The sequence below is a fragment of the Dendrobates tinctorius genome, unplaced genomic scaffold (genome assembly GCF_039654945.1).
Source record: "Dendrobates tinctorius isolate UK_male_01 unplaced genomic scaffold, ASM3965494v1 ptg000199l, whole genome shotgun sequence".
NCBI classification, from domain to species: Eukaryota; Metazoa; Chordata; class Amphibia; order Anura; family Dendrobatidae; genus Dendrobates; species Dendrobates tinctorius.
In genome coordinates, this window is record NW_027361866.1 from 8,377,637 (window position 1) to 8,404,099 (window position 26,463).

The 26,463-nt window shown below is 45.2% G+C and overlaps 1 protein-coding gene across 3 annotated transcripts in view; it reads right to left on the bottom strand.

The window, feature by feature from the left end:
* Window positions 1-763: 763 nt before the first annotated feature.
* The window catches only part of BARD1 (BRCA1 associated RING domain 1), a 74,688-nt gene continuing 48,988 nt past the window's right edge, over window positions 764-26,463 (bottom strand). For all 3 annotated transcript variants that reach the window (XM_073553221.1, XM_073553223.1, XM_073553222.1), the window contains exons 5-11: window positions 18,622-18,702; window positions 16,953-17,125; window positions 8,584-8,689; window positions 5,331-5,463; window positions 5,114-5,206; window positions 2,379-2,476; window positions 764-1,754 (exon numbers count right to left, since the gene is read on the bottom strand). In XM_073553221.1, the coding sequence (XP_073409322.1) occupies window positions 1,419-1,754; window positions 2,379-2,476; window positions 5,114-5,206; window positions 5,331-5,463; window positions 8,584-8,689; window positions 16,953-17,125; window positions 18,622-18,702 (1,020 nt within the window). In that variant the 3' untranslated portion in view covers window positions 764-1,418. The remainder of the gene's footprint in view (window positions 1,755-2,378; window positions 2,477-5,113; window positions 5,207-5,330; window positions 5,464-8,583; window positions 8,690-16,952; window positions 17,126-18,621; window positions 18,703-26,463) is intronic.

Genomic DNA, 26,463 nt, shown 5'->3' on the forward strand with positions numbered 1-26,463 from the left:
TCGGTCTGTTCTCTGGATACTGCTTGTTGGATTCTGTTTGGTACCTTCTATGTCTGTTTGGTTTTGACCACTGCCTGGCCCCGACTCTCCGTTCTGTCTCATCCCTGGTACTTTACTGTTATCTCTGTGTATGACCCGGTTTGTCTGACTTTGAGAATTCCTGTATTAGTGTTCTGCCTATCTCTGACAGCAGGACGCTAAGCCCCGCCCCCTTGTGGTCACATGACCATAGGTCCTTCACTGCTCACTGACTTTAGCTTCTCCAGGTCCTGTTTGCCTGAACTATCTGGCCGTGTCTGACCCCGGGCCCCTCTGGAGTGTGGGCGAGTCCTTGCTCAGTGGTGGCTGCACGCCGACCTTAACAGGACCGTGGCACCAAGTGTCCATTGCGCACCCTGCTAGTTGTCAGAATAGTGTGGCATCTTCTCTATTAATGACTTATTCACCACTGTGGATGTCTATTCATTTTACAATACCCAAGTAAAATGAAGGTGTGCATCCCTTTTAAGCGACTTGTTCCCCACTGTGGCTTTCTACGCAACTTTTAATCTAGAAGTATAAGTCAAGTTTTACTTTTCTCACCTTGCTGCTATATTCCTGACCATGTGAGTTTTGGGAATTCGGACACTGATCACGGTTGCTGACCCTTTGTTTCTTTTTATCTCGTCTTCTGCTAGATTTGTTATTTGATGAATCGAGCCCAAACTCTGAGAGAACTCTAATACTCATGGTTTATATGCCTTTGTAATAAAAGATCAGGAAAACAGATTCATCTTTTTTTATTTGCTGGCAAAAAATTAATAGGTGAGAAATGGCAGATATGTAAAAAACAACAAAAAAAACAAACAAACAAACAAAACCAGTAAAGAAAAATGTGAAAAATGTTAAGAAACAGTCTATTGCAGCTGTGTATTACAAATCATTCTAGATATGGATAATAGATTTAAAGAGAGTAATTGATCAAGAAGAATTGATCAAGTAATATCTTGCACCTTCGGCTGCAGTCAGCCTTGTGGTGACATCACGAGAAGTTAGTCACACCATTCGGGTTTCTTAAACCCCTGAGTGATACTACAATCACACATCCGTGATGCATGGACTGTCCACAGGTCTCCTGACCCAAACTTGACAGCCTCAAAGATCTAGAGGAGGCTGTCAAGTTCAGGCCAGGAGGCCCGCGGGCAGTCTGTGTATCATGATCCAAGCAAATGCGACATAAGGATCTAATTTTGAGAAGAATTAGTTGAGAATTAAATGTTTGGCAGATAGCACATTATTACAGCTGGGTTATGATTTATTTTGAATGTTCACAAAATTATAATAAAGCAGCTAACAATAGTGTTTTTTATACTAAAGCATAGGGCAGAAGGCCTAAAGAAATCTGCCAAAATCTAATATCTTGCATACCTGAGGCAACGCTAGGTTTGAGGCACTGATAGCAGCTGAAAGCTGGTGATACATTCGATTAGCCAATTTGAGGGGGCAAACCAAACCTTACCTTGGCGTACCCTGCGTGGAATGAATTTGGAGGCTTTATCATAGATGACATATTGCGTACAAAACCTCTGGTCAGAATCGGCGTCTGCATGGTACGCCACTGTGTTAATGGTTTGTGTTACATCACTATCTGGCTTTGGTTGGCGGATTAAGATTTGGCCACCAGCAGCTTTAACAAGTTCGATCAAGTCCTCCTTTCTGTGTTCTTTGAAACATCCAAGGAAGTAAAAATGACATCCATCCAGCAGACTTGGCAGCTAAGAGAGAAAACAAACCCAATTACATAGGGGAAAAGATGGAAGAAGGGCTACTTTCTTAGATACTCATGGTAGATGAGGGTTTCATATCCTACTCCTGACGGATTATGGTGCAGAGAAAAAAAAAAAAAACTACAGAAGACGAGAAAAAAGCAGAAGACGAGAAAAAAAAAAAGCAGACGAGAAAAGCAGAAGACGAATATTAATAAAACTAATCCACTGAACGGAAATAATGAGACAGTAACCAGGAAGAATACCTTTTCTTAATTAATAGCCCATTTCCACTGGCTGATTTCAGGCCAGTAATGAATCACAAATGACTATAATCAAGAGTCAACTTGAACATTCAATGGTTTTACACCGCACAAGGAGCAATGATGGGGAGTAGAGCGGTCTCTAATACATCTGTCCCCATATACAATGTTATTGCAGATCAACTCCTGCTTACACAGGTCGATATGTTGTGGATAACCATGATTTAAATGCATGTATAAAAATCAAATAAGAGTTTTGCATGTTTACGCCAGCAGATTACAAGGAATAAGTGTTCCTACGTAGTTGTGCGCCAATTATGGACTCTTCTAAAAGACCCATATAAAAATGTGGATACACCTAATAAATTACCAGCTGTTCTCTATTAAGCCGAGCTTTGTGAGGTCCACCGTCCACTTCATAAAGTTCTTCTGGCTCTCGTCTTCTTGTCTTGAGGCAGGTCTTCACCCCTGAAAAACACGCAGAGGCACGGTACATGAATTATGTAATAGGCCGTTACGGATAACACATGCTATTTTGCTACAGGTACGGACTGTCAAGGGAAAAACACAGAACTCAGCATAATTGAGATTTCTTTATTTGCATTCACCCTGAAATGTGAACCTAGAACATAAGCACATGCCCGACAATGAGGAACGCCACACGTGTGCACGTATGCACCATCTGCACCAGGTCATAACTAAATTCACCCTTTGAACAGGACTGGGATTATACACTGAAAACCCACAAGTGATTAAAACACTGCATTAAACCCAGCTAATTTGCCGGAGAAAAGGCTTTAAACATTTTGCATAAATATACCGGTAGTTAATGGTTCTCTATTGGGCTCAATTTAGAGGTATGGAGTCTCCAAAGTCATTAAAACTTCGCAGTCTATCCTGAAATAATTGAGATACCCACAGTCAGAGTGCTCATTTGAGAAGCTAACGGCACGTGAACATTTAGCTATGTGTTACTGGATAGACAAATACCATGCTGTTATAGTGTAAGCACCATCTCAGGAGGCATGAATGTATAGTCCTCCAGAAAAACAAGAATGAGGGCAAATATCGACAAGCCGCGATAGTAGGATGACAATCTGCAAAAGGTTTGGTATTAAACTTCTGGATTCCTATAAACCAAGTGGCATGATGATATGTTTGGTGACAGTGAGAACGATGTAAAGCAGCAGTCCTGTGAAATGTTTGGCCACTGCTGTCACCTGTGTGGATCACAACCTGCACTTTTATGTATTGGGCGTCATTGCCGTTTTTGCCTGTCATTTTGACATGAATACTTTTCAATGAGGGACTTTTTGATTTGTGACAAATTCATCAAAATAATTTCTTTTTTTACTTTATGTTTTTCATTCCTTAGTCTATAATATCTGGAAAAGCAAATTTTTTATGTAAAAAAAAAAAAAAAAGACCAATTCATCACATGTGACATTTTAAAAAAATCTCAAATTGTGGCAAATATAACTCAGCTTGATGAGATTGATTTTACATATATGTCAGATGTGTTGGTTTAATTTTTGCACTAAAAAATTGCAGAAGTAGTCAGACATAAAAAGGAATTGTGTCAGACAATGAAGGCAACAAGAAAGATTTTACGGTTAGTACCAAATATCTTAACTTTCTCAATCGCTTCATTGGGGGACACAGAAACCATGGAACGTCCTAAAGCCGTCTCTGGGGTGCCGATAAATATTATACTGCTACTAAAGAAGTATTCACTCTCGCTAAGGCAGCAGTACCTTCCTGCCAAGACTTACGTCTGAGTGCGTGGAAAGCCTAGAAAAGGTATGAACTGATGACCAAGTAACTGCCTTACAGAGTTGCAAAACAGATGCCTGGTGACAGACAATAGGCCCCCCACAGCCCGCGTAGACTGTGCCCTAACCACGAATCTGGCCTTCTCCCCATCTGCTTCAATAATGGCTGAATCCAGTGATCAATGGATCCAACAATGGCCAGCTTGTACCAAAGCTCTCAGTAGGAAGAGAGGCGAACTGCAGAAGGAGGGTAAGACAATGTTATCGTTAAGGTGGAAAGTCAAGATCACCTGAGGAAGAAAAGAGTAGAGCTAGCTGTAACACTACCTTTTCCAGGTGCAGGATGAGGCAAGGACAGGACAGCCAACTCTGAAATCACCCTGATGGAGAGGCAATTACTATAAGAAAAGCCATTTTACAAGAAAGACCAAATGGCGAGAGGTCTCCAAAAGGGTGGGGACTGAAGCGCCTCCAAAACAAGATTGAGATCCCAAAGGCTCAGGGGTGAACAGTAAGGTGGCCTCATGTGCGCCACTACATGAGAAAAGTCTTGACCTTCATCATGGAAGTTAGATTTCTTTAAAATAAATATAATATATATATATTATATGTATATATATTACATATATACATACATACACGGTATATATTATCCTTTCTTAGAGTTAAAAAAAAAAATTAAAAAGTTGAATTAAAAGCAAAACAAACCTTTTGTGTACCCTCTTAGTACTGTCTTATACCTTCCGAATGGCAAGAAAGCGCCTTGACCCCCCCGTTCCTCCTCCTTAAAAGGGGTCGCCAGCCAAACCCAGAGGAGGTGGGAAGGAAGGAGAAGAGGAAACTAGGACTGGGATAGCACCTAAAGCAACACAATGGTGGATCTGGCCCATCTCTACCACACAGTCGGCCATTCATTTGAACAGTTGCCATGTATGTTTTCCTGTAGCTTTTCTGGCACATTGGCTGCTCCATGAGGGTTGCAGAGACAGATATCTTTAGAGATGGGTCTGACTTCATGACATGACTCCTTTTAATCTTTCTCTACACAAAGAAATACACTAGATCAGTGATAATGACTATGATGAGTGAAAAAAGTGGAAAAGTATTCACAAAATCAATGATTTGACTTGTATGGGTAAGAAGGGGCAAGACAGCAGGTAATTTTTATTTTTGCTCATGTCAGCACGTCAATTACAAACCCAGAACACTGGCTGCCTACTATGATCCCTAGGACGGCAGGCTATACTAATCGATCAGGTGTCCTGCTGTGTCACTGTGTGTAATTGCAGGTCTATGAATGCAGGGAATAAAATATTCGCTGCTTAACACTTACAAGCGCACCGCAGGATCCAGCATCCAGATAATATCCCCATCATGCACTTCATGGTACGCAGCATAGGATCATCACCAACGATAACGTGTGTAACTAAAATCAAGAAAACAAGCAAACTATAACGATTGCTGGAAAACAGACGCATGACAGTATCCACCATGCTCAGTACTGGGCAAAATGACAACCTTCTGCTAGTAGGACACAGATTCAGTCCTACCTGAGCCGCTGTAGGTGACACACACTTCTGCCTTTAATAATGGCACAAGTTTGTTAAGATCAGCTTTCTGAGATGCAGTCAAACCGCATCCCAAGATGACCACAGATCCTTCTCTGCACTGGACTGACTTTTGCTGTGAAATAAAGAACAGGTAAATCCACCATTACCGTCACATTGTTATTCGACCATGGATGATTGATAGATATTACACTGAAAACATTTGTGTTTTAGGTTTATACCCGGCCATAGCTATTACCCATCTACGACACACATGCATGCTCAATTCAGCTGAGAGTGTACATGTTCTCAAGAGGGAACAAGAACCCTTTAAGGAGGGGGGGTGAGGGGTGTCACATTTTAGAACAAATGATTATACATATTGAAATTCACAAACTATGTAACATATGCCATTGAGGAGGAAAGACGGGGTCCATAAGTATGGCCGACATGTTTAAAAGAAGTTGTCAACTACTTGGATAACTTCTTGTCATATCCCTCGCTTGGCCCTGATAAAATAACACCTATACTCCTACTCCTGTGCTGGCAACATTCCCACAGTGTCGGCACTTGCTCTCGGCATCCATGGTTTTTGTGACACGTGACCCCAGCGCCCTGGCATCATTGTCCTCGCCTCCTGTCGAATTGAGCACGTAGAGGAAATCGGGGATCAGCTGCAGCCTGGACTTCCTCTTCATGTTCGATTTGTCTGAAGGCGGAGACAGTGACGCAAGAGCTGATTGTTGTGATGCCGGTGCCCAATCACACAAGAGCCCTGGGACTGCGACTGCAGTAATGGCGCAGAGGTGAGTATAAGCTTTATTATTTTATGGGGGCCATTCCCAAGTAATTGGGCCTTGTATATCACACGAGTCACCCATTTCATAAATGATCATATATACATGTGTGAGTGAGTGACAGAGAGAGAGAGAGAGAGGAGGAGAGAGAGAGAGAGAGAGAGAGGAGGAGAGAGGAGAGAGAGGAGAGAGAGAGAGAGGAGAGAGAGAGAGAGGAGAGAGAGAGAGAGGAGAGAGAGAGAGAGGAGAGAGAGAGAGAGGAGAGAGAGAGAGGAGAGGGAGAGAGAGGAGAGAGAGAGAGAGGAGAGAGAGAGAGGAGAGGGAGAGAGAGAGAGAGGAGAGAAAGAGAGAGGAGAGAGAGAGAGAGGAGAGAGAGAGAGAGGAGAGAGAGAGAGAGGAGAGAGAGAGAGAGGAGAGAGAGAGGAGAGAGAGAGAGAGGAGAGAGAGAGAGAGGAGAGGGAGAGAGAGAGAGAGGAGAGAAAGAGAGAGGAGAGAGAGAGAGAGGAGAGAAAGAGAGAGGAGAGAGAGAGAGAGGAGAGAGAGAGAGAGGAGAGAGAGAGAGAGGAGAGAAAGAGAGAGGAGAGAGAGAGAGGAGAGAGAGAGAGGAGAGAGAGAGAGGAGAGAGAGAGAGGAGAGAGAGAGAGGAGAGAGAGAGAGGAGAGAAGGAGAGGAGAGAAGGAGAGGAGAGAAGGAGAGGAGAGAAGGAGAGGAGAGAAGGAGAGGAGAGAGGAGAGGAGAGAGGAGAGGAGAGAGGAGAGGAGAGAGGAGAGGAGAGAGGAGAGGAGAGAGGAGAGGAGAGAGGAGAGGAGAGAGGAGAGGAGAGAGGAGAGGAGAGAGGAGAGGAGAGAGGAGAGGAGAGAGGAGAGGAGAGAGGAGAGGAGAGAGGAGAGGAGAGAGGAGAGGAGAGAGGAGAGGAGAGAGGAGAGGAGAGAGGAGAGGAGAGAGGAGAGGAGAGAGGAGAGGAGAGAGGAGAGAGGAGAGAGGAGAGGAGAGAGGAGAGGAGAGAGGAGAGAGAGAGGAGAGAGAGAGGAGAGAGAGAGGAGAGAGAGAGGAGAGGAGAGAGAGAGAGGAGAGAGAGAGGAGAGAGAGAGGAGAGAGAGAGGAGAGAGAGAGGAGAGAGAGGAGAGAGAGAGATAGATTAATTTCCTACAGGAGCATGGCATGCATGGCCTATAAGTCTCTTCACTCTGACATGACTGGCCTGGCTTGTCACTCTCCACAAGGAAAAACATTACCCCTTAGATCCCAGTTGTAATCCTTTCAATAGCCAAATCAGATCTCATACTTTGAACTAATTAGGTCAACAGCCTGAAGCACAGTGACTGCGAACAGATTGTTTGGCTTTTATCCTGTCATAAGGCAAGGCTCGTTGAAGGGTTGATATTGACTTTTAGGGATACTTCTAGAGTTCAAGCCCTCTTCCTTTCTGAAGAGGAAATTTGTATAAATAATTTCCCAGAAAAGCATGCACGGCATACAAGTCTCCTCACTCTGACATGCCAGGCTTGGCATAATCTCGACAAGGAGAAATGTTCCTCCTTGGATCTTTATTCAGATTCATAAATGTGGATAGTCGACAAGTGGCGTGCGCTTCAGTGCTCTATGCCAAATATCTTCCTCCAGTCAGGTTCTTCAGTGAGATTTTTGGCATAAAGAATGCCACAGCTTGCCATGAATTGGATACGCTGTGGCGTCCCCCCCCCCCCACCACCCCATCCCAGCTCTGCCCATTTTGTCGGAGTCATGATAAACTGGCATGGAAAAAAAAACCAACACAGAAAGTCGCAAAATTTTGCCACAACTCTGAGTTGCACCAGAATTCTGGTGGTCTATATTTATGGACAGAACACATACTCATTGGCATATTGGCATGCATCAATAATAATTAGTTTTTAGGCTGGTGTTTTGAAGTTAAAAGGTTTGAAAAATCACATCATTTTTTGTGCAACTTCTGGCATGGTCACACGATTTACGCACAGCTCAGACAAAGTGGTGGGCGCTGGGGAGGCACGAGGTTCAAATTCAAGACAAGCGGCGACGTTCACTATGGTACCAATCTTACTCAAGGAGGTGCAAGCCACTCGTCTGGCAAAGGACTCTTCATGAATCAGCAGTGTCTGACTCCAGCCCATTTCCTGATCAAGACTGGCGTGAACAACACCGGTCTTGATATATCGTGCCTATAGTATAAAATGTACAAGTTACAAAGGGCCTTAAGATCATCAGCTGGAGTCCTTGAAGTAAGATCCTCTTCGATGAGGTAGAGATTCATATCCAAAGCGAGCATTACTTTTTTGGATAGAAAACCAATTTTTACAGGCAAACGTTTCACAAAGCAAACTGCTATTCTTCTAAAAATCATTTGTTTGTTAATGAAAAATGTCTGAGCCCAAACGTTAGAGAACCGCAGAACGCGTATTGCGTCAGTTCTGTGCGATGAGCATGATTTCTGTACTTACCGTGGGGCTCGGACTACGTAGTTGCTGTTTTGTCTGTGTTTGCAGCAAAGCCGTCTTTATCTCCGCTGTTTCCGCATAGTCCACGGGCCGCAGACCGAATATATTACTGGTAAAACAAGCACAGATGGGTTTTAAGTAAATACAATATGTGACTGGATTCTTAACTAGGTACATTAGCGAGAATCAAGTTTTATTTCCCGTGTCTTGTTTTTCTGTAGATTGGACTCTCAACACGCACACAAAAACATGGGCCTTGGAATTGCAGGCAAGACAGATGGACCGCAGGCGGACAAGCTGCTGAATAAAGCAGAAGTCAACGTCTCTCTCCCAACACCAATGTCTTCTGTTTGCTGAAGATCCAACAGGAAGCAGACCTCCGGAGGAAACCCTTCTCTACGAGAGGCCGGCTAGAGTTCCAATTCTACAGCAGAACACTCAATGTAAAAATTTTGCTTTCCCAACTTTGGACTTTCTTTTAAGAGTCCAAAAGGTAAATAGCATGTATATGTGAACATGCTGCTATTTACAGACCCTTTAAGGAGCTCAGCAAACTATATGGTTCCTTAAATAAAGTTTACACAATATAGGGAGTGAATGGCCAAAAATAGAATCTAAATCTAGCGTTAGGAGCACTCTCTCCCCTCCTGACAAATATATTGAAGCCAGCAAGCAGGCACTTTGGTGGAACAGAACTTTTGGATCAGCTCTTTTCTGGGATGCCCTTATTAATTTTGCACTAATAGAAGCCCCTGGTTCTCTTGAATTAATAATATGCTGGGAACTGGCACATTACAAATGCTCCAGATTAACAGATAATTGGTTCAGCCTCGGTTCGGCATCCTGGGAGTTCCAGCCCATTAAATACTGTCACGCTGCTCTGTTCCGGCATGCATCAAAGGGGCAGGTATTTGGCCCTTCATGAAGCCAGATACTTTCTCAGGTACAATCTAAGCTTGGTGACAAATGTATCTCAGCGTAATCACATCATCAGTATGATCGCATTGATGGCACGAGCTTGTTACTCTACAGGCTATGAAAGTGTATTGGTCTATATGCCCATGATACTCCCGAGAGTCTACAGACTTTTATACTTTAAAGAGAAGACATTTGATCCAATTCCACCACTTGCGAACTTGGAGATAGTAGATGTAAATCTGCGCTGCTAGAGATCCAATATACGATGAAAGATCAAAAAAAAAAAAAGTATGGATGCAGTTTTTATTTGTCAATGCGTTTCGAGGTTTTCATTCCACTTCATCAGTTCCATCATCGTGGTTTGTCCTAATGAAGATGTATGAACATCTCAAAATGCATTGACAAATAAAAAGCACATCCATACTTTGTTTGGTCTCTCTTCGTATATTGGGTCTCTAGTACTGCACATTCACATCCACCATCTCCAGGTTTGCATTCTATCAATTTTGGTGGATCTGCAGCAGCCTATTCAAACAAGCTAACAAAGGGGATGGGACTGTCACAACCCCGCCAGGTGAACAAATCCTGTTTTTACCTTTTCACTTGTACACTAGATATTGCATAATTTGTCGTTCAAGCTTTTATTTTATTCGTAATTCCACCACTTGGAATAAAATCAGATAAAAATAAAAACAGAAGGCAGGCCCTGGAGCCTTTACTGATATGGTGGAAGGGAGTCCCATATCGATATGAAAAGAGTAGGGGCCCAGAACAACTTGCTATAGATTTATTGCACTTGATATTTTTTTTTGCTGTGAATCAAAGCAATAACTGCAATAAAACAGATTTCTGTTCTCATTACTGTTGAAAGACCTTCAGACACCATCACAAGACCAGATCTGTGCAGGTCCTGAAAAACAGCATGTGGAGCTGGAAGGAGGCTTGAGGATGTTTAGTTAATTTTGGGATCCATATTCTGGGGTCCGATTTGATCTAGAAAATCTGTATTTACTCAAAAGTGTAAAATGTTATGAATTTTTTTTTTTTTATTTATTTATTTGAGGTCTGGTCTGGAGTCTTAATTGAGGTCTTTAATTGTGGGATGTGATGAAGGATATATGCACTATTTGTAACTTAAATACAGTAGGTTAGTAATGTTTGGGGGGCACGGACAATAAAATGTCAGGTAGAGGTTTATAGAAAAAAAAAAGGGTCATGGTGCATAAAAATTCCAAATGCTCTGCTGACTCAACAACTGCAAAGTTACACACCTCATCTGGCATTAACTTCAACAAAAGACTGTTAGAGGCTTAATGCACGGGTTTCCATGGTCAAACAGCAAGCACAATAGCAAGTATCAGATGGAGGGGTGCAAAGCAGCTGCCTGTGGAAACTTTCTGTGGAGTAAGAACACACTTCTCAGTCCGGCATCTGGTGGAGGAGTCTGGGGTTGTGATGGAGCTCGTTTATCAAGGGGTGGCCTCAAGTCTTCATTCCTTTGAAAACTTAATTCTTCCACATAATCATTTTGGACATTCATATTCTTCCAGCTTTCTGGGAACAGTTTGGGGAAGGCTCTTTACATTTCCAAATAACTATGCGCCAGTCAAGAAAGCATGGTTGGGGGGAGATGGCGTGGAAGAACATGGCTGGCTGCACAAAGCCCTGACCTTTACTTCATTGAACACCTTTGGGATCAACTAGAACTGAGGTTTGGAGCCAGGCCCTCTTGTCTGATCTCGCAAATGTTCTTCTGGATGAATGAGTAAATATTACTACAGACTCATACCAAAATCTTCCTAGGAGAGTGGAAACTGTTATAGCCGCAAAGAGGGGACCAATTCCATATTAATGCTTATGGACTTAGAATGATGTGAGGCTGTACAGCTCCTCTAGATGTTCCAATACCGGTCTCTAATAGTAGCAAGTACCAGTGAGTATTAAAGAAAGTCTTGATTTATGAAAATATGACCCTTTTGTTAATTTTCTACTAGGCAACAAATGATCATTAGTGGTGTGAGGAAAACGCATTGCATGTAAACCACCTCTGAGTGTCAGGCTGAGGTACAGAATACAGCATTACATACCCTCCCCCTCTATATACATATTTTTTTTCCAAGTCGGCCTAAAAATTATACCAGCATAAAACAAACCTTTCTTCTCAATTTCAGAGAGAGAAAATGTGCTGGATAAAGAACTGAAGCACGGGTCCTTAAACATGAAGTACTTAATGCAAAGCTCCAATTTTGTCTGCGATAAGTAAATCCGGACACCCACCTACCAGAATTTCATAACCCTAGAGAAAAGTGGAGAATGGAAACAGCTTTTGCTAATACTGCTCCTGCTGTGCATGAAAAGCAGGCAGGACAGTCCATTTCAGCTGAAGTGTTTATGAACAACTGTGAAATTGCAAAATGTGCAGATCTAATTTGTCAATGACTTGGCTGGCGGTGCCTAGGCCAGGGGGGAGGCACAGGAATTGGAGACTGTACATGAAGAAAAGCTGCTATAAAAAATATAAATTAGTTCTGTGCAGAAGATTAACTTAAGGGAAAAAAAAAATTAACTAGACCAGCGGGGCAATTAATAGGTCCAATGGTCCAGATCACATTTTCCATTTGCAGTTTGCTATCTTGCCTACACAGGGGGAAAGCTTTGAATGGAGGGGAAGGCAGCGGAACTGTGGAATCTCTGAGATTTCAGACTTGACGCCTGAAGAGGACACCTCCTTGTATTTTAGGTGAAAATCTACAGACATACCTTGTCATTAAGAAAGCCAAGCGCTCGAAAACACTAACATTACAAAATCCTATTATGTGCTTAATTGAAACCTGCTGCAGAACAGATTTGATGCTGTCACATTTACATAACTGTAGCAGCGTTGGACGCGCCTGATCCTTCGAACATCGGAGGATTGTGATCTAGAGGTCAAGATTTTGCTCTTCGTCACTGCATGGCTGTCACTGCCAATATTATTAATTCTATAACCAATAAGAGATACTACTGTAAGCACAAAATGACTGTACAAACAAAGCACAGGGGCTCTGTGCAACATTTCCACCCTTTTGTTTCTCCTCTAAAGTAAGAGCTTTCAATCAATGAAGAGGAAGGAGGATATAGATGCAAAACATGGTTTCGCCACTCCAAGGATGCATCAGGTGTCTGTGCTTTGTTTGCACATTCATTTTGTGCTGACATACTCCTATTAACCCTACCATTAGAATCACAATCCACTACCCACATGTTAAATCTGAACAGTCTTTTTACATAAAGGACCATGTGAACTGTGGCACCTATCCTGTCATTTCAGGTGTTTTGCAAAAAGGCGGGAACAACTTTCTTGCACTGACCTTGAAGTCCTACTGACCGCAGATCCATTTCCTTTGAAATCATGGCCAGAAATGAGTCATCCCACAAAGCACTCGCTTTCTGCTGGGCTTTATGGAAAGCGCTAACAGAGAAATTGAAAAGCCAACTTTTCTCAAATCTAGAGCTCGACAACAAGGTATATGGATGACATGTCAAAGAATCTTAAAATGTGCGAATGGCTGGGGGGAAAAAAAAAAGGAAAAAAATGCATTTGATCAGGATGTTCTGAAAGAATTTAAGGTCAGTGGTGTGGAGATTCGACAACTCCAGCCTATCCGCATAATTGTGCGCTGGGTCTGCTGCACAGGAAAGGTCACTTTAGCTATGTATTTTATGTAGCGTTACTAATGTCGTTCGTATAGAATTATTTTGTGATAACACCTGCCACGATTGGGTGGGACAGAATTAGGTGTAATTATAAAATATGTATGGGTCTACGGTTAAGAGAATTTGGGGTATTTTGGCATGGTTTGGGTCAACACCGATAGATCATATAAGGTTACTGGTTGCATAGATTTTAAAGGGGAAGCAAAAGCAGTGAACTGATTTAAAAAAAAGTAAACACATAAAAATACAAAAAAACTTTTTTTTTTGTTTCAAATGGATCCATGTTTGGTTTGTGTGTAACTTTTTACAATCCGCGTGTCAATTTTTTTCCCATGCATGAAAAAGATATGTTCATTTTCATAACCCATTCCCTTAAATGGGGGAGATGGTCCATAACAGGGATTGTTTTTTCCAGAACAGGGCCCATTCTTGTGATGTTAGTGAGGAGGGTGTCAGTGCTTGGTGTGGTGTACTCAGGTGCTGGGGGGTATGGATGCTACTAATAGCCCAGCTGCATATGACTGGTACCCCACGGAAGCCTCGTCTGTGCACTTGTCACGGTAAGCAGCCATCCCCCACTTGAGCGAAAGACAAGCGAGTGGCTGCTCAGAATCCGACATGTCTCACATCTGGGATGTAAACTGGTGCAAATTTTGGTAAAACAGCAATTGGTTTTTCAAGGGCAGTTTTCATCCACAGCTCAAGCCCTATGTGCACATATAACCTGAGGGATACACCTAGACTTTTTAAAATAAGTATTTTTCTAGAAAATACTCCAAAACTAAGGTAAGGGCAATGTGGATGACATATGCCACAGAAAAATTGCAAGACTACATTGCAACACTGCATCTAACAATTGTCAATGATATGGTGTTACAAATTGCATTCTGAAGTGGCCCGATTTTTATCCGCAGGTATCAAGTTGCACACGGTACAACCATAAAAAATGCAATAAAAGTTGCAATATAAATTGCAGCTTTGAGCTGGGTGCCCACAATGAGTTTTTGGAAGGTGCATATTCTCCAGGGCTGTGGAGTCAGAGCTGGTATAAAATGGACCAACTCTAAAATATATACAGTAGGTCAGTGCTATAAAGGTATTCATAAAAATTTGGGAAAGTTATGAAAAATCCTATAAAAGTATTTTTTTTTTTTATCTCAGGATCTCGGCTTTTAGGGAAGACTGAAGAGATGGCACATCCAGAGGTAGGCAAAACATCAAAAATCCTTTCATCTTGTATCAATTAAAACGACACACAAGGGATTTATAACCGAAAAGTTTCTGGGGAGTCACTCACCCTTAATTGTGCCAAGATGAATTTTTTTTTTTTTTTGGAATGGATAGAAGATTAAAGAATTATTGACTTTTACCTACCTTTGGATGTGCCGTCTTTTCCATCTTCCCTGTGATTCACCAGCCAGAGATAAGGTGCTCTTTGATCCGATCCCCTTTCCTGCATTGGCATTAGCATGATCAAGCTCCTTCACCTTTCATCTTTGATCTCAGCTTTTAGTGGAGTCAGGGAAATTAGTTGGAAGTTTGGCTTACCAACTTCACAGCCCTGGTATTTCTGCTGTGTCATTAAAGCAGTGTCTTACGGTTTCAGAAAAAGTGGGGTATGGAAACTGCTGCTGGTACCAACCTCTTGCGCGGTACCACCAGCGGAACACCGTCGCACTGTGCCTGCGCGATTTCCATGCAGGCGCAGTGAATCATTCAGCTGATCCCGGCGGCAGATGCGCGACGTGTCTACAGGCAGAGGAAGCCGGTCACATTAAAGGGATTTTCCCACGAACGAAAGTTAGTTTTAATAATTGTCTGTGTCTGACCATGTACAGAGCATACCACATCTCCTGGGCAGGGGAGGAAGCAAAAGACAATACTGACATTACAGCAGGGGATCACAGAGGATTCATTTTGTGAGGTAAAATATTTCACTGACTGTTTTTAAACAATATTTTACCTCACAAAATGTATCCGCTGCGATCTCCTGTTGTAATGTCAGTGCTGTCTTTTGCTTCCTCCCCTGCCCAGGAGCTGTGGTATGTCTTGTACACAGTCAGACACAGGGGTGAGAGAGACAGAGCACAGGGGGGAGACCGCTCAAACGGGACAGCACATGAGGGAAGAACACAGCACAGGAAGGAGAGAGACAGCAGACAAGGGGGATAGCACATGGGGTAGACAGGTCAAAGAAGAGAGCTCAGATGGGAGAATTCAACACATGGGGAAAGAGAGAATGGATAGGTGGGTGAGTACATGGGGGGGGGGGGGGGGAGATTCTCAACGCTGCAAAGCCTGCCCCCATCGTGACATTACCGCCCTCCCGATACGATAGCATCGGGCCTCCATCTAGTATAATATAATATATATACACATACACGTATACATATAATACATACAGTATATTTTTTTTTAAATATATTAAATAAAGTAAATATATACCGTATATATCTCCTTATAGAACCTTTTCTGCAATAACTGAGGAATGGAGCCTTCATATCAAATAGAGGAGAAATTGATCATCGGAAAGATGTAAATAGAGCAGAAAATGGAGATGAAGAGACAAGAGACAAATGAAAAAATATTCAAGTGCTCCAAAATATCAAAATGTGCAACCTCCAAAAAAAACCAATATCTTACTTGTACTTTTTGTTCCCGTGGGTTTTACTATTGCTTAATCCACATTACAATTTTTACAAACCACATTCTTTGACATATGGTGCTTACATTTCATGCATCATACATTATCTTATTGATGTGCATCGCGGAAAAATACTACAAATTCCTCGAGACGAATCACAAGAAGGATTTGTCGCTTCATTTGCATTCGCTTCTACCATTCCCAGATTTAGAAAAAAAATAAAAATCACAAAAATTACAATTTCAAATAATCTCCTTGCAAACTGTATAAAGCAAGGAAACAAAGGAAGAATAAGCAGAAGCAGTGAGATAGAGCCAAGCAGAACGCTTGGCTCACTATTGCCTCCTCGCAGTGTCACACTGCAGCAGAGTCTGCAGCAGCCAAGTGCCGGCACACCAGCTGCATACCTAAGCAGCAGCGCAGATCAGCTACAGGGCTCACCCGCGACCATGCCCAGGAAATGACACTTTGCTCCGAACTACGTGCCTGCTCATCGCCTTCATAATGGGGATGTGTTCCAAAGGAAATCAATCATTCTCTTGATAAAAACACTGCAGGCGATGATGGTAACTAAACCCACAGTGCTACTCTCCCTATCCTGCAATGTGATCACTACTATTACTACCTCCAGGAGAATATACAGCAGCTTCTGACAATGTTATGTTTGCGTTACATCAATTAAATGGGAGAAATAAAGTAATACGTGCAATACCATTGGGATTTGAAGACACAAAACTTCAAAGGAACAATAATCCTTTTCTTAGGTAACCCACTTAAGCGTTTTGTATTTCTCCGCTCCATCATCTTGCCGCAGAGACAAGCTTTCTTTTCAAGAGACAATTATGGTAAGAAACTAATGATTAAATCAATTTTTTGCTCGGCTGTACTGTAGAAGCATGGAACAATTATGAATGCTTTCACGTCTTTTGACAGTTTTAAAAACACGTTTTCTGATATAATTGCACAGAATGAAGCCTAATTATAAGATAAGTATGGTGTCTTTAGTTGCCTGGGATTCTTGCCAGCTGTGCAAACTTGATCAATCCTACCTACTACAGAAGTGACAATGCTACACAACCATGCTGAAGAATTCAGCACATGCTGCAGTACGTACACCGCGTCCTGTAGAGCGCCGTGCTGGAGAAGTAGCCGGACGATGGCGACGTGGCCATTCTTCACAGCGTCATGAAGAGGCGTGTCGTTCTGGTATCCGGTAGTATTCACTAGGGCCTTGTGTTGGAGCAGCAACTCTACCACATCTGTGTGCCCGTGGTTACACGCTTCATGCTATAAAAAAAAAAAAAAAATGTAAAAAGATAGATTATGAAAACATACGTAAAAAAAAACAACAACACACACGCGAAACATCCACAGTAGGAGTGTACATGATCATTTATGTATGTACACACTAAAACACCTATAGATACACTCCTACTTTGGATGTTTCGCTTGTGGTGCAGCAAGGGCACTTTATGCATATATGTGTTTCCTTGCTGCACTAAGAGCGAAACATCCACAGTAGGAGTATGTGATTATGTATGTATGTATGTATGTATGTACGTACACACACACTCGTACTGTGGATGTTTCGCTCTTGCAGCAAGGGCACACATATATACACAAAGTGCTGCACCACAAGCGAAACATCCACAGTAGGAGCTTCCCTGCCCTAATCTTGTACATCATCTGATTTCTTAAACAACCATTTTGATTGAGGAACAAATTTTAATGTTTTGAGGTTACTCTTTTTCAATTCAGGGAAGGTCATAAGGGATTGGGATTTGCAGGGGAAAAAAAAAAAATTGGCTCTTAGGCTGGGTTCATATTGCGTTATGGCGCGGTGTTTAACGCATCCGTTACATAGCGGCATTAATGCTATGTAACTGATGCGTTAACGCACCCACAAACTGCCATAATGTAGAGCATCGCTAACGCATGTCATAATCAGCATGCGTTAGCGATGTGCCGTCATTCTGTGACGGACCCTCGGACGCGGTCTGCAGCGTTCGAGGGTCCGTCACCGCTAGATGGAGCATCTGCGCTAGCACGATTGCATAACGCGATCAAAAATAAGGAGTTGCGTTAAACAGACTGCGCTAACGCATGAGTTGAACGGACTGCTGTAACACAATATGAACCAGGCCTTACGGGGCGGATTGAATCATGCATTGCTGTGCCCCTTCCCTTTATGCTTTCGGCATCTGCTCTCCTGGGGCTTATGTGACATAGTTCTGCCCTTTGCGCCTTGCAGCAAGTCAGCGGCCACTTCCCTCACGCCCTTCAGACGTCGCTGACATTTAGTGGAAGCGGATTTTTTTGAAGCTTGAAATAATTACAAATCAGGATTAAGTTCATATTGTTTTTGGCTTTTTCCCCCCCTCTCCTACATTTCTTTATAGGACTTTGAAAAAGTCAGCAAAAAAGAGCACACATTTTATAGAATGTAAAAAACAAAAAAAGGAAAAGCTGAAATAGGAATACTGAAGGACACTAAAGGCCTGTTCAAACATTGGATTTAGATTTTTCTTTATTTTTTTTTTTAATGGGTTAATGGGGAGGGGGGGGCATCATAGACACTACATCTTGAAGGGAATCTCTTACCAGGTGTTTGCCATCACATCTGAGAGCAGCATGATGTAGGTGCCCAGACTCTGATTCCAGCAGACCAGCAAGTCAAACATCTCTAATCAGGGTCTCTGTCTCTATATTATGCTGCTCTCAGATTAGGTGACGGATTCCCTTTAACATAAGCTGATGTTCAAATGAAAAAACGTCAACGTTACCAAAGGTGTCCATCCGGCATGGTCTTTGACATTGGGGTTCGCGCCACTCTTCAGGAGTTCCTCCACGGCCCGCAGGTCACCCTATATGCAGTATAAAGAACGTTCAATCATTTCCAAAACACGAGGTCAATATTTAGGAGCAAGAGAGCAGCACAAATGTACCAAAGTGTATTTACCCAGATAATAGATGGTGAATTCTACAAGTAAGGTGCCCTCATTATCACTACAGGTATAGAGGCTTTATGCACAGCTGCCACTGCACAATCTTCTGACTGCAGTCACACTGAAGCACTTTACACATGTAATGCATGATGCAATGGAAGACATTATTGAGTGGATTTGGGGCCTATTCAATGTAGATCTAGATACAGTATCTATAGGAGAGATGTATACAGATACAGTATCTATAGGAGGAAAGGTTTCAATGTTTTCTAATATGGAGGGACCCATCATTGCCCAAATACACCATTTCCATGCAGGTATAGCCCTAATCTGCAGGGAAATAGCTTTAAGTCCTGTGTAGCCGGCTTACTGGAGCAGCAGATGCAGGGAAAAAATGAAGTTATATCCTCCCTGCAGTCGCTCGCTCACAGTCATGGGGCTGACGCAGGGAGCGGTTCTTGTCATCGTGCATTATACAGTGAACGAGCTGTAATCACTCCCGGACATATTAGCTGACCGCTCGCTCTGCGACACACACTGCACATATACTGCAGAGCAAGCCGGCAATGTGGCGGGGAGTGATTACAGCTCGATTGGGAGGAGGAGGACGGGAGGGAATCCTGACTGTCTCCCAACAGATGTAAGTGGAGAGAATGACCTGGCGTGTCTAATTTTGGACTGCCAATCCATTTGTTCTTGGAGTTTCAAGCTGTATGGAAAAAGACTTTCTCAAAGCACACAGGAGGGTTCGGCATTGAGAAGAGTCGGGAAAGATAGCTGGCGGCCGAACGATTAGCCAAAAACAATACATTTTAGGATACGCTCAAGAATATTAAAAATGCAGTGGATTCTGATTTAGATTTTACTAAGGGTATGTGCACACGCTGCGGATCGGCAGCGGTTTTGGCCCTGCAGATCCGCAGCAGTTTCTGCTGTGTTGTACAGTACCATTAAAATCAATGAAAAACAAAGTGAGATTTTGGGTTCTTACCGTAAAATCTCTTTCTTGGAGCCTTTATTGGGGGACACAGGTTACCATGGGTGTATGCTGCTGCTGCTAGGAGGCTGACACTATGCAAAACAAGAAAAATTAGCTCCTCCCCGGCAGTATACACCCACCGACAGGCACCAAGTACCTCAGTTGGTGAGAAAGCAGTAGGAGAAGCAACCAAAACTATCAACATATGTACCAATCCAACAAGGGACATGAAGACCCAATACGGTACAACTTAAACAGGGAGGGTGCTGTGTCCCCCAATAAAGGCTCCAAGAAAGATTTTACGGTAAGAACCCAAAATCCCTCTTTCTTTATCACCTTATTGGGGGACACAGATTACCATGGGATGTTCCAAAGCAGTCCCGAGGGTGGGAACAGCCATAAAGGAACGAAAGAAGGAAGGGCTTAGGTCGGCCGATGTGCGACCGCCGCCTGCAAAACCTTCCTACCAAGAGCTGCATCAGACGAGGCCTGGGTATGAACCCTGTAGAACCTCGCAAAGGTATGCAAAGACGACCAGGTCGCGGCTCTGCAAAGTTGTACGGCCGAAGCCTGGTGTCGCACAGCCCAAGAAGCCCCTACAGCCCGGGTGGAGTGGGCTTTTACTCCCGGAAGGGGCCGTTTTTCTTGAAGTCGGTAGGCTTCCAGGATGGTAGATCGAATCCAGCGAGCAATTGTGGATTTAGATGCCGGAAGCCCTTTCCGGCGACCTTCAGAGTGGACAAGCAAGGAATCGGATTGGTGAAAAGAAGCGGTCCTGGCAAGGTAGACACGCAAGGCTCTCACTACATCCAGTTTATGGAGCGACTTTTCCAGAGGATGAGCAGGCGCAGGACAAAATGATGGAAGAACGATATCTTTGTTAATGTGAAAAGGGGATACCAACTTTGGAAGGAAAGAACTGGCCTGAGAACAACCTTATCCTGGTGGAGGACAAGGTACGGGGAACGACAGGACAAGGCCGCCAGCTCAGAAACTCTCCTGATGGATGTGATGGCGATTAGAAAGGCCACCTTCCATGAGAGAAGGGACAGAGGAATGTCCTGAATTGGTTCGAACGGCGCCTTTTGGAGAGCACCAAAAATGAGATTGAGATCCCACAGATCTATCGGAGATTGATGAGGAACTACATGGGCGACTCCTTGGAGAAAAGTCTTCACCTGCGGCAAGGAAGCCAGATCTTTCTGGAAGAGGATTTCCAGGGCAGACACATGGCCTTTGAGAGTACTGAGGGAAAGGCCCGCATCCAAACCGGACTGGAGGAAGCCAAGTATGGATGGAATGGAGAATGACAATGGAAAAACATCGTTATCCTCGCACCTACGGAAAAAAGCCTTCCAGTACCTATGGTACATATGGGAGGAGGCTGGCTTCCTAGCTCTGATCATGGTTTGAACGACCCGGCTGGAAAACCCCGATTCTCTCAGAATTGCGGCCTCAACGGCCATGCCATTACACTCAGAGACTGAGAATTCTGGTGGTAAAGGGGGCCTTGTGAGAGAAGATCTGGATGGTCTGGAAGCCTCCAGGGGACGTCCGCGAGTATGTTCACCAGCTCCGCGTACCAAGGACGTCTCGGCCAGTCTGGAGCCACCAGAATGACCGGGCTCCCCTCTTGACTTTATCTTTTTGACTACTCTTGGGATTAGGGCAAGGGGAGGAAACAGGTAAGGCAGTTTGAACTGTGACCACAGAATTACCAGGGCATCGCAACCTACGGCTAGAGGATCCCTGGACCTGGCTACAAAGCGAGGTACTTTGTTGTTCATCCAAGATGCCATTAGATCGACGTCCGGGGTGCCCCAACGCTGGCATATCTGACTGAAGACTGTGGGATGAAGGGACCATTCGCCTGATGCTTGACCCTGGCGACTTAAGAAGTCGGCTGCCCAATTTTCCACCCCTGGAATGTGAACGGCGGAGATTGCCGGTACATGACGCTCTGCCCAACGCAGTATCTTTGCCACTTCTGACATCACCTGCCTGCTGTGAGTACCGCCCTGGTGGTTTATGTATGCCACGGCCGTGGCATTGTCTGACTGAAGGCAGACTGGTTTGCCTACGAAGAGAGGCTGCCAACGAAGGAGAGCAAGGAAGATTGCTCTGATCTCCAGAAGGTTGATGGGAAGGTGAGTCTCCTGGGCATTCCAGCGCCCTTGGGCCGTTTTCCAATGGTAAACCGCACCCATCCTAGGAGACTGGCATCGTTGGTGATGACCTACCACTGAGGTGGAAGAACCGTCCCTGGAGAACTGACGCCGGCAAAGTCCACCATGTCAGCGATTGTCTGACTCTGTGCGGAAGAAGGATGGGGCGGTCCAGAAAAAGGAGAAACAGCTGGAGAAGGCGAGTGAAATTGTGCGAAGGGCACCGCTTCCATGGAAGCTATCATCTTCCCCAGAACCCTCATGCAGGACTGAAGGGACATGACCCTTGAGCGTTTTAAGGACCGAATGCAAAGGGCTGAAAATTTGTCCCTCGGAAGAAACACCCGGGCTAGATTGGTGTCGAATTCCATGCCCAAGAAGGTCAGACGCTGGGTAGGGTGAAGGATGGACTTCTCCTTGTTGACTATCCATCCGAGGCGGTTGAGGGCATCCAGGGTTATCTGAAGACTTTGAAGACAGTCTAGGCGGGACGAGCCCTTGATCAGAAGATCGTCCAGGTAAGGGATGATGAGAATCCCCCTGGATCGAAGGACGGCCATGACTGTTGCCATCACATTCGTGAAAACACGAGGAGCGGAGGCTAGGCCGAAGGGAAGGGCCGTGAACTGATAGTGATTGCCCTGAATCGCAAAGCGGAGGAATCTCTGATGTCGTGAGCAAATGGGGATGTGGAGGTAGGCATCCTGTATGTCTACAGAGCAGAGGAACTCTCCGGGCTCCATTGAGGCTAATACCGAGCACAAAGATTCCATCTTGAAGTGGCGGATTCTCACGTGGCGGTTGAGCAATTTGAGATCCAAAATTGGACGAAGGGAGCCGTCCTTTTTCGGGACTACGAAGAGATTCGAGTAGAACCCTGAAAACCGCTCGTTGGAGGGAAAGGGCACGATGACCCCTGCGGAAAGGAGGGAGGAGACGGCCTGAAGGAACCCTTGAATCTGGGACCGTTGTCTTGGGGGTCGAGACAGGAAAAAGCGACTGTTTGGGGGGGAAGAAAACTCGATTTTGTATTCGGTTGTGACGAGTTCCCCTGACCCAAGCGACTTTGACAAAGAACAGCCATGCGTCCTTGAAAGAGGAAAGTCTGCCTCCCACCCTGGAAAGATTTCCAGGTGGGGGTGACCCATCACTTAGATGAAAATCTGCCGGAACGGGGGCCTGAGGACCTGGAGGGCTGACCCCTAGATCTCCAGTGGGGAGCAGGTTTGTAAGATGGTTTTCTCCGGTCTCTGGACGCAGAGGACTGATCCTGCTGGGATGAACTTTCTGCGGTAGAGAAGGGGCGAAATTACCTAAACGGCCGAGAAGCCTTCCTGTTGAAAAACCTTCTAGGCCGGGACTGAGGAAGGGAGGTACTCTTACCGCCCGTGGCGTCCGAGATTATTTGATCCAGCTTGGCGCCAAAGAACCTAGAGCCGTGAAACGCCAGGTTGGTGAGCGACTTTTTAGAGGTGGTGTCCGCACTCCACGACTTCAGCCAAAGAATGCGGCGAATGGCTATTATGTTGCTGTTAGCTCTTGCTACGCACCCAGCCGCGTCAAAGGAAGCGGCTAGAAGGTATTTACCTGCATGATTGATTTGGTCTGCTAAATCTGCCAGCTCGTCCTGAGGAGCTGCCGCTGAAATGCCTCTGCGCAGAATCTTTGACCAAGCCGAAATGACCTTCGCCACCCAAGCGGAGGCGAAAATCGGACAGAGGGAGGCGCCGGATGCCTCAAAGATTGACTTAGCCAACGATTCTATTTGCCTGTCTGTTGGATCTTTAAGTGAAGCTCCGTCCGGAAGGGAAAGAACCGTCTTAGAGGAAAGACGGGAAACTGGTGGATCTACCTCGGGAGCTTTGGTCCATTTTGTGACTAGATCCGCATCGAAGGGATATAGTACATCTAAGTACTTACGGCCTGAGAACCATTTCTCAGGATGTTGCCAGTGATTGGCTAAGGAAAAGTCGAACTCTTTGTGATTAGGAAAGGTTCGAGGAGGGGGCCTTGCTTTCTTAAAAGAAACAGAGGATTCCTGAGGAGGTGCCTTATCCTCCTTTATCTTGAGAGTTTGAAATATAGCCGATATGAGGCTATCCACCATGTCCCGGGTTCTGGCTATGTTGTCCGCCTCCGAGTCAGATCCAGATTGAGAATCATCGTCTGACCTAGGGTCGTCTGCCGAGGAGGGAGACGAGGAGCGCAGCCTAGGCGAAGTGGAAGGACCTTGCGAGCTGCAAGAAGAGCCAGACAGAGCCCGCTTCCTACAGCCCCTATCCGGCCTGTCCGTCTGAGGGTCGCGGTCAGGTGAGGACGACTCACCGTGAGGGGCGGTCGAAGCACAGGTGGCTGTAGATAGCTGGGGTAACCGCTCTAAGACCTGGACCAGAGATTGAGACACTTTTGTCAGATCAGAAACCGACTGAGACATCGCCACGCCCACTCATGGGGTGGGGTGTTCTCCACCCGGGGCTCGGAGTGCTCATGAGGGGCAGACATGGAGGAAGGGCTGCAGGACGGGCAGAGGGGAGACGACTGACCTGATGCCCACTTCTTTTCACAGCGCGCGCAGGCGTAGTGAATAGCGGTGGGTCTAGAACAGAAATTAAGAGTGCTTAGCCACTCGAAACGTGTAGATCGATCGCATGCCTTGTAACTCATGCTGGCTTTTAAACCTCATTTCTATTGAGTGAATAAAGAATATTTTTCACTACATCGTGGAGCTGGACAAAGTTTTTTCTCATTGCCTAGAACAGAAAGCCCCTGCAGGGTTGGGCATATGTCTCTGTGGTAGAAATGCTACCTGAGTGAAACTGCGGAGGGGAGCTAATTCAAGCGTCAGGCTGAAGCAGCGTCAATCCTACCGAGGTTCAGAAGCAGACAGAACAGCGTTGTGTCCCCCAGGAAAAGATCCGGAGAAGAGGGAGGAAGATGTTCAGCAAAGACAGGAAAAGACGCTGGCAGTGGGCAGGGCTTAACCGCCGCGCCGCGTGATTGGCTGAGGCCCGAGGGGAAGGGCGCAGTTAACGTCATGCTGACAGGGCTGAAGCGAAAGCAGCCCTGAGATAGGCTGAAGAAGCGCACGACGAAAGCGCGCGCAGGGAGAGGGAAGGCAGCTTTTGAAAATGAAAGTGAAAGCGCTCCCTCTGCTTTCACAAGCGACGGCGCGCCCAGAGCCAAGAAGCCGCTTAAAACTGTATACAACCGCAGACTACATGATGGGCTGGAGAAGGGGGCACCGGGTATGCTGCCCGTGGAAGCCACCGCCGGACCCCCGGTGATAGAAGGAGCGCGTGCCTGCCAGAGCGCTGGGCAAAAAGTGCGGGAAATTCAAAAGGAGAAGAGAGGTACCGATCCTGATAGCGTGTGAGGGGGTTGTCGGGCGGATATTAGAAACAGCGCTGTACTGGCTGTGATAGCTGCAGGTACTGACTGATAGCTGCAGGGTTGAGTGGGTCCTTGGGTCGATCTTTGACAGCAGGGCTGAAGGGGACATCCAGATCAGCTTACCTGACGTCCCTGAGGAGGATGACCGCAGGGGCCCACGATAGAGAGCAGGCCGCTGGGAAAGGCGATCCTCAGTACCCGCACCAAGTCCGTAAGGTGCAGAAGATGGCTCCAATCCCATTGGCAGGGGAAACGTCACCCCTGGCGACCGTCATCTTCCTCTCAGCCCTGTCCCGGGAGAGGGGTGAGGAGGGGAATCGGCTAGGACCGGCCACCCATCCATGGCCCATAGCACCCAAGGGTGATAGGGGAAGGTCCTGGCTGCGGGCCTGAGAGTTGCGATGTGGGCAAGACCACATTGCTCGCTCAGCCGCATGAATTGGAAAAGCAGGATGAACTCACATCCTGTTTTCTGATCCTGTATCTGAAAAATAAAGTGAAAACATTAATAAACACAACTAAAAACCTGAAAATAAAAAGATTAAATGCGGATCTGGGGAGATCCCGGTCCGCCTCCTACAGACACTAAGCACAAACTGAGGTACTTGGTGCCTGTCAGTGGGTGTATACTGCCGGGGAGGAGCTAATTTTTCTTGTTTTACATAGTGTCAGCCTCCTAGCAGCAGCATACACCCATGGTAATCTGTGTCACCCAATATGGCGATAAAAACCGCTGTGCACATTTTTCCGCGCGGATTTGCTGCGGTTTCAAAACCGCAGCATGTCAATTCTTTGTGCGGATTCCGCAGTGGTTTTACACCTGTTCCATTGTACAGGTGTCAAACCGCAGGGCAAAACCGCAGGATAATCCGCAGATAAACTGCAGGTCTTTTGACCTGCGGATTTACCTGCGGATTTTGCAAAATCCGCAGCACAATCCTCAACGTGTGCACTTACCCTAAGTCTCTGCATATGGTTCAAAAAATACCCGCACTGTAACCTGACCAGCGTTGCAGACTTGAGGTCTGAAGAATGTCAATTTATCCTGCAGCTATCAGTGCGTATTTCACGCTTCACAATGCAACATTTTGTGACGCACGTCTACATTGCACCATTTTGACAACTGTAGAACATGCTGGAGTGTTC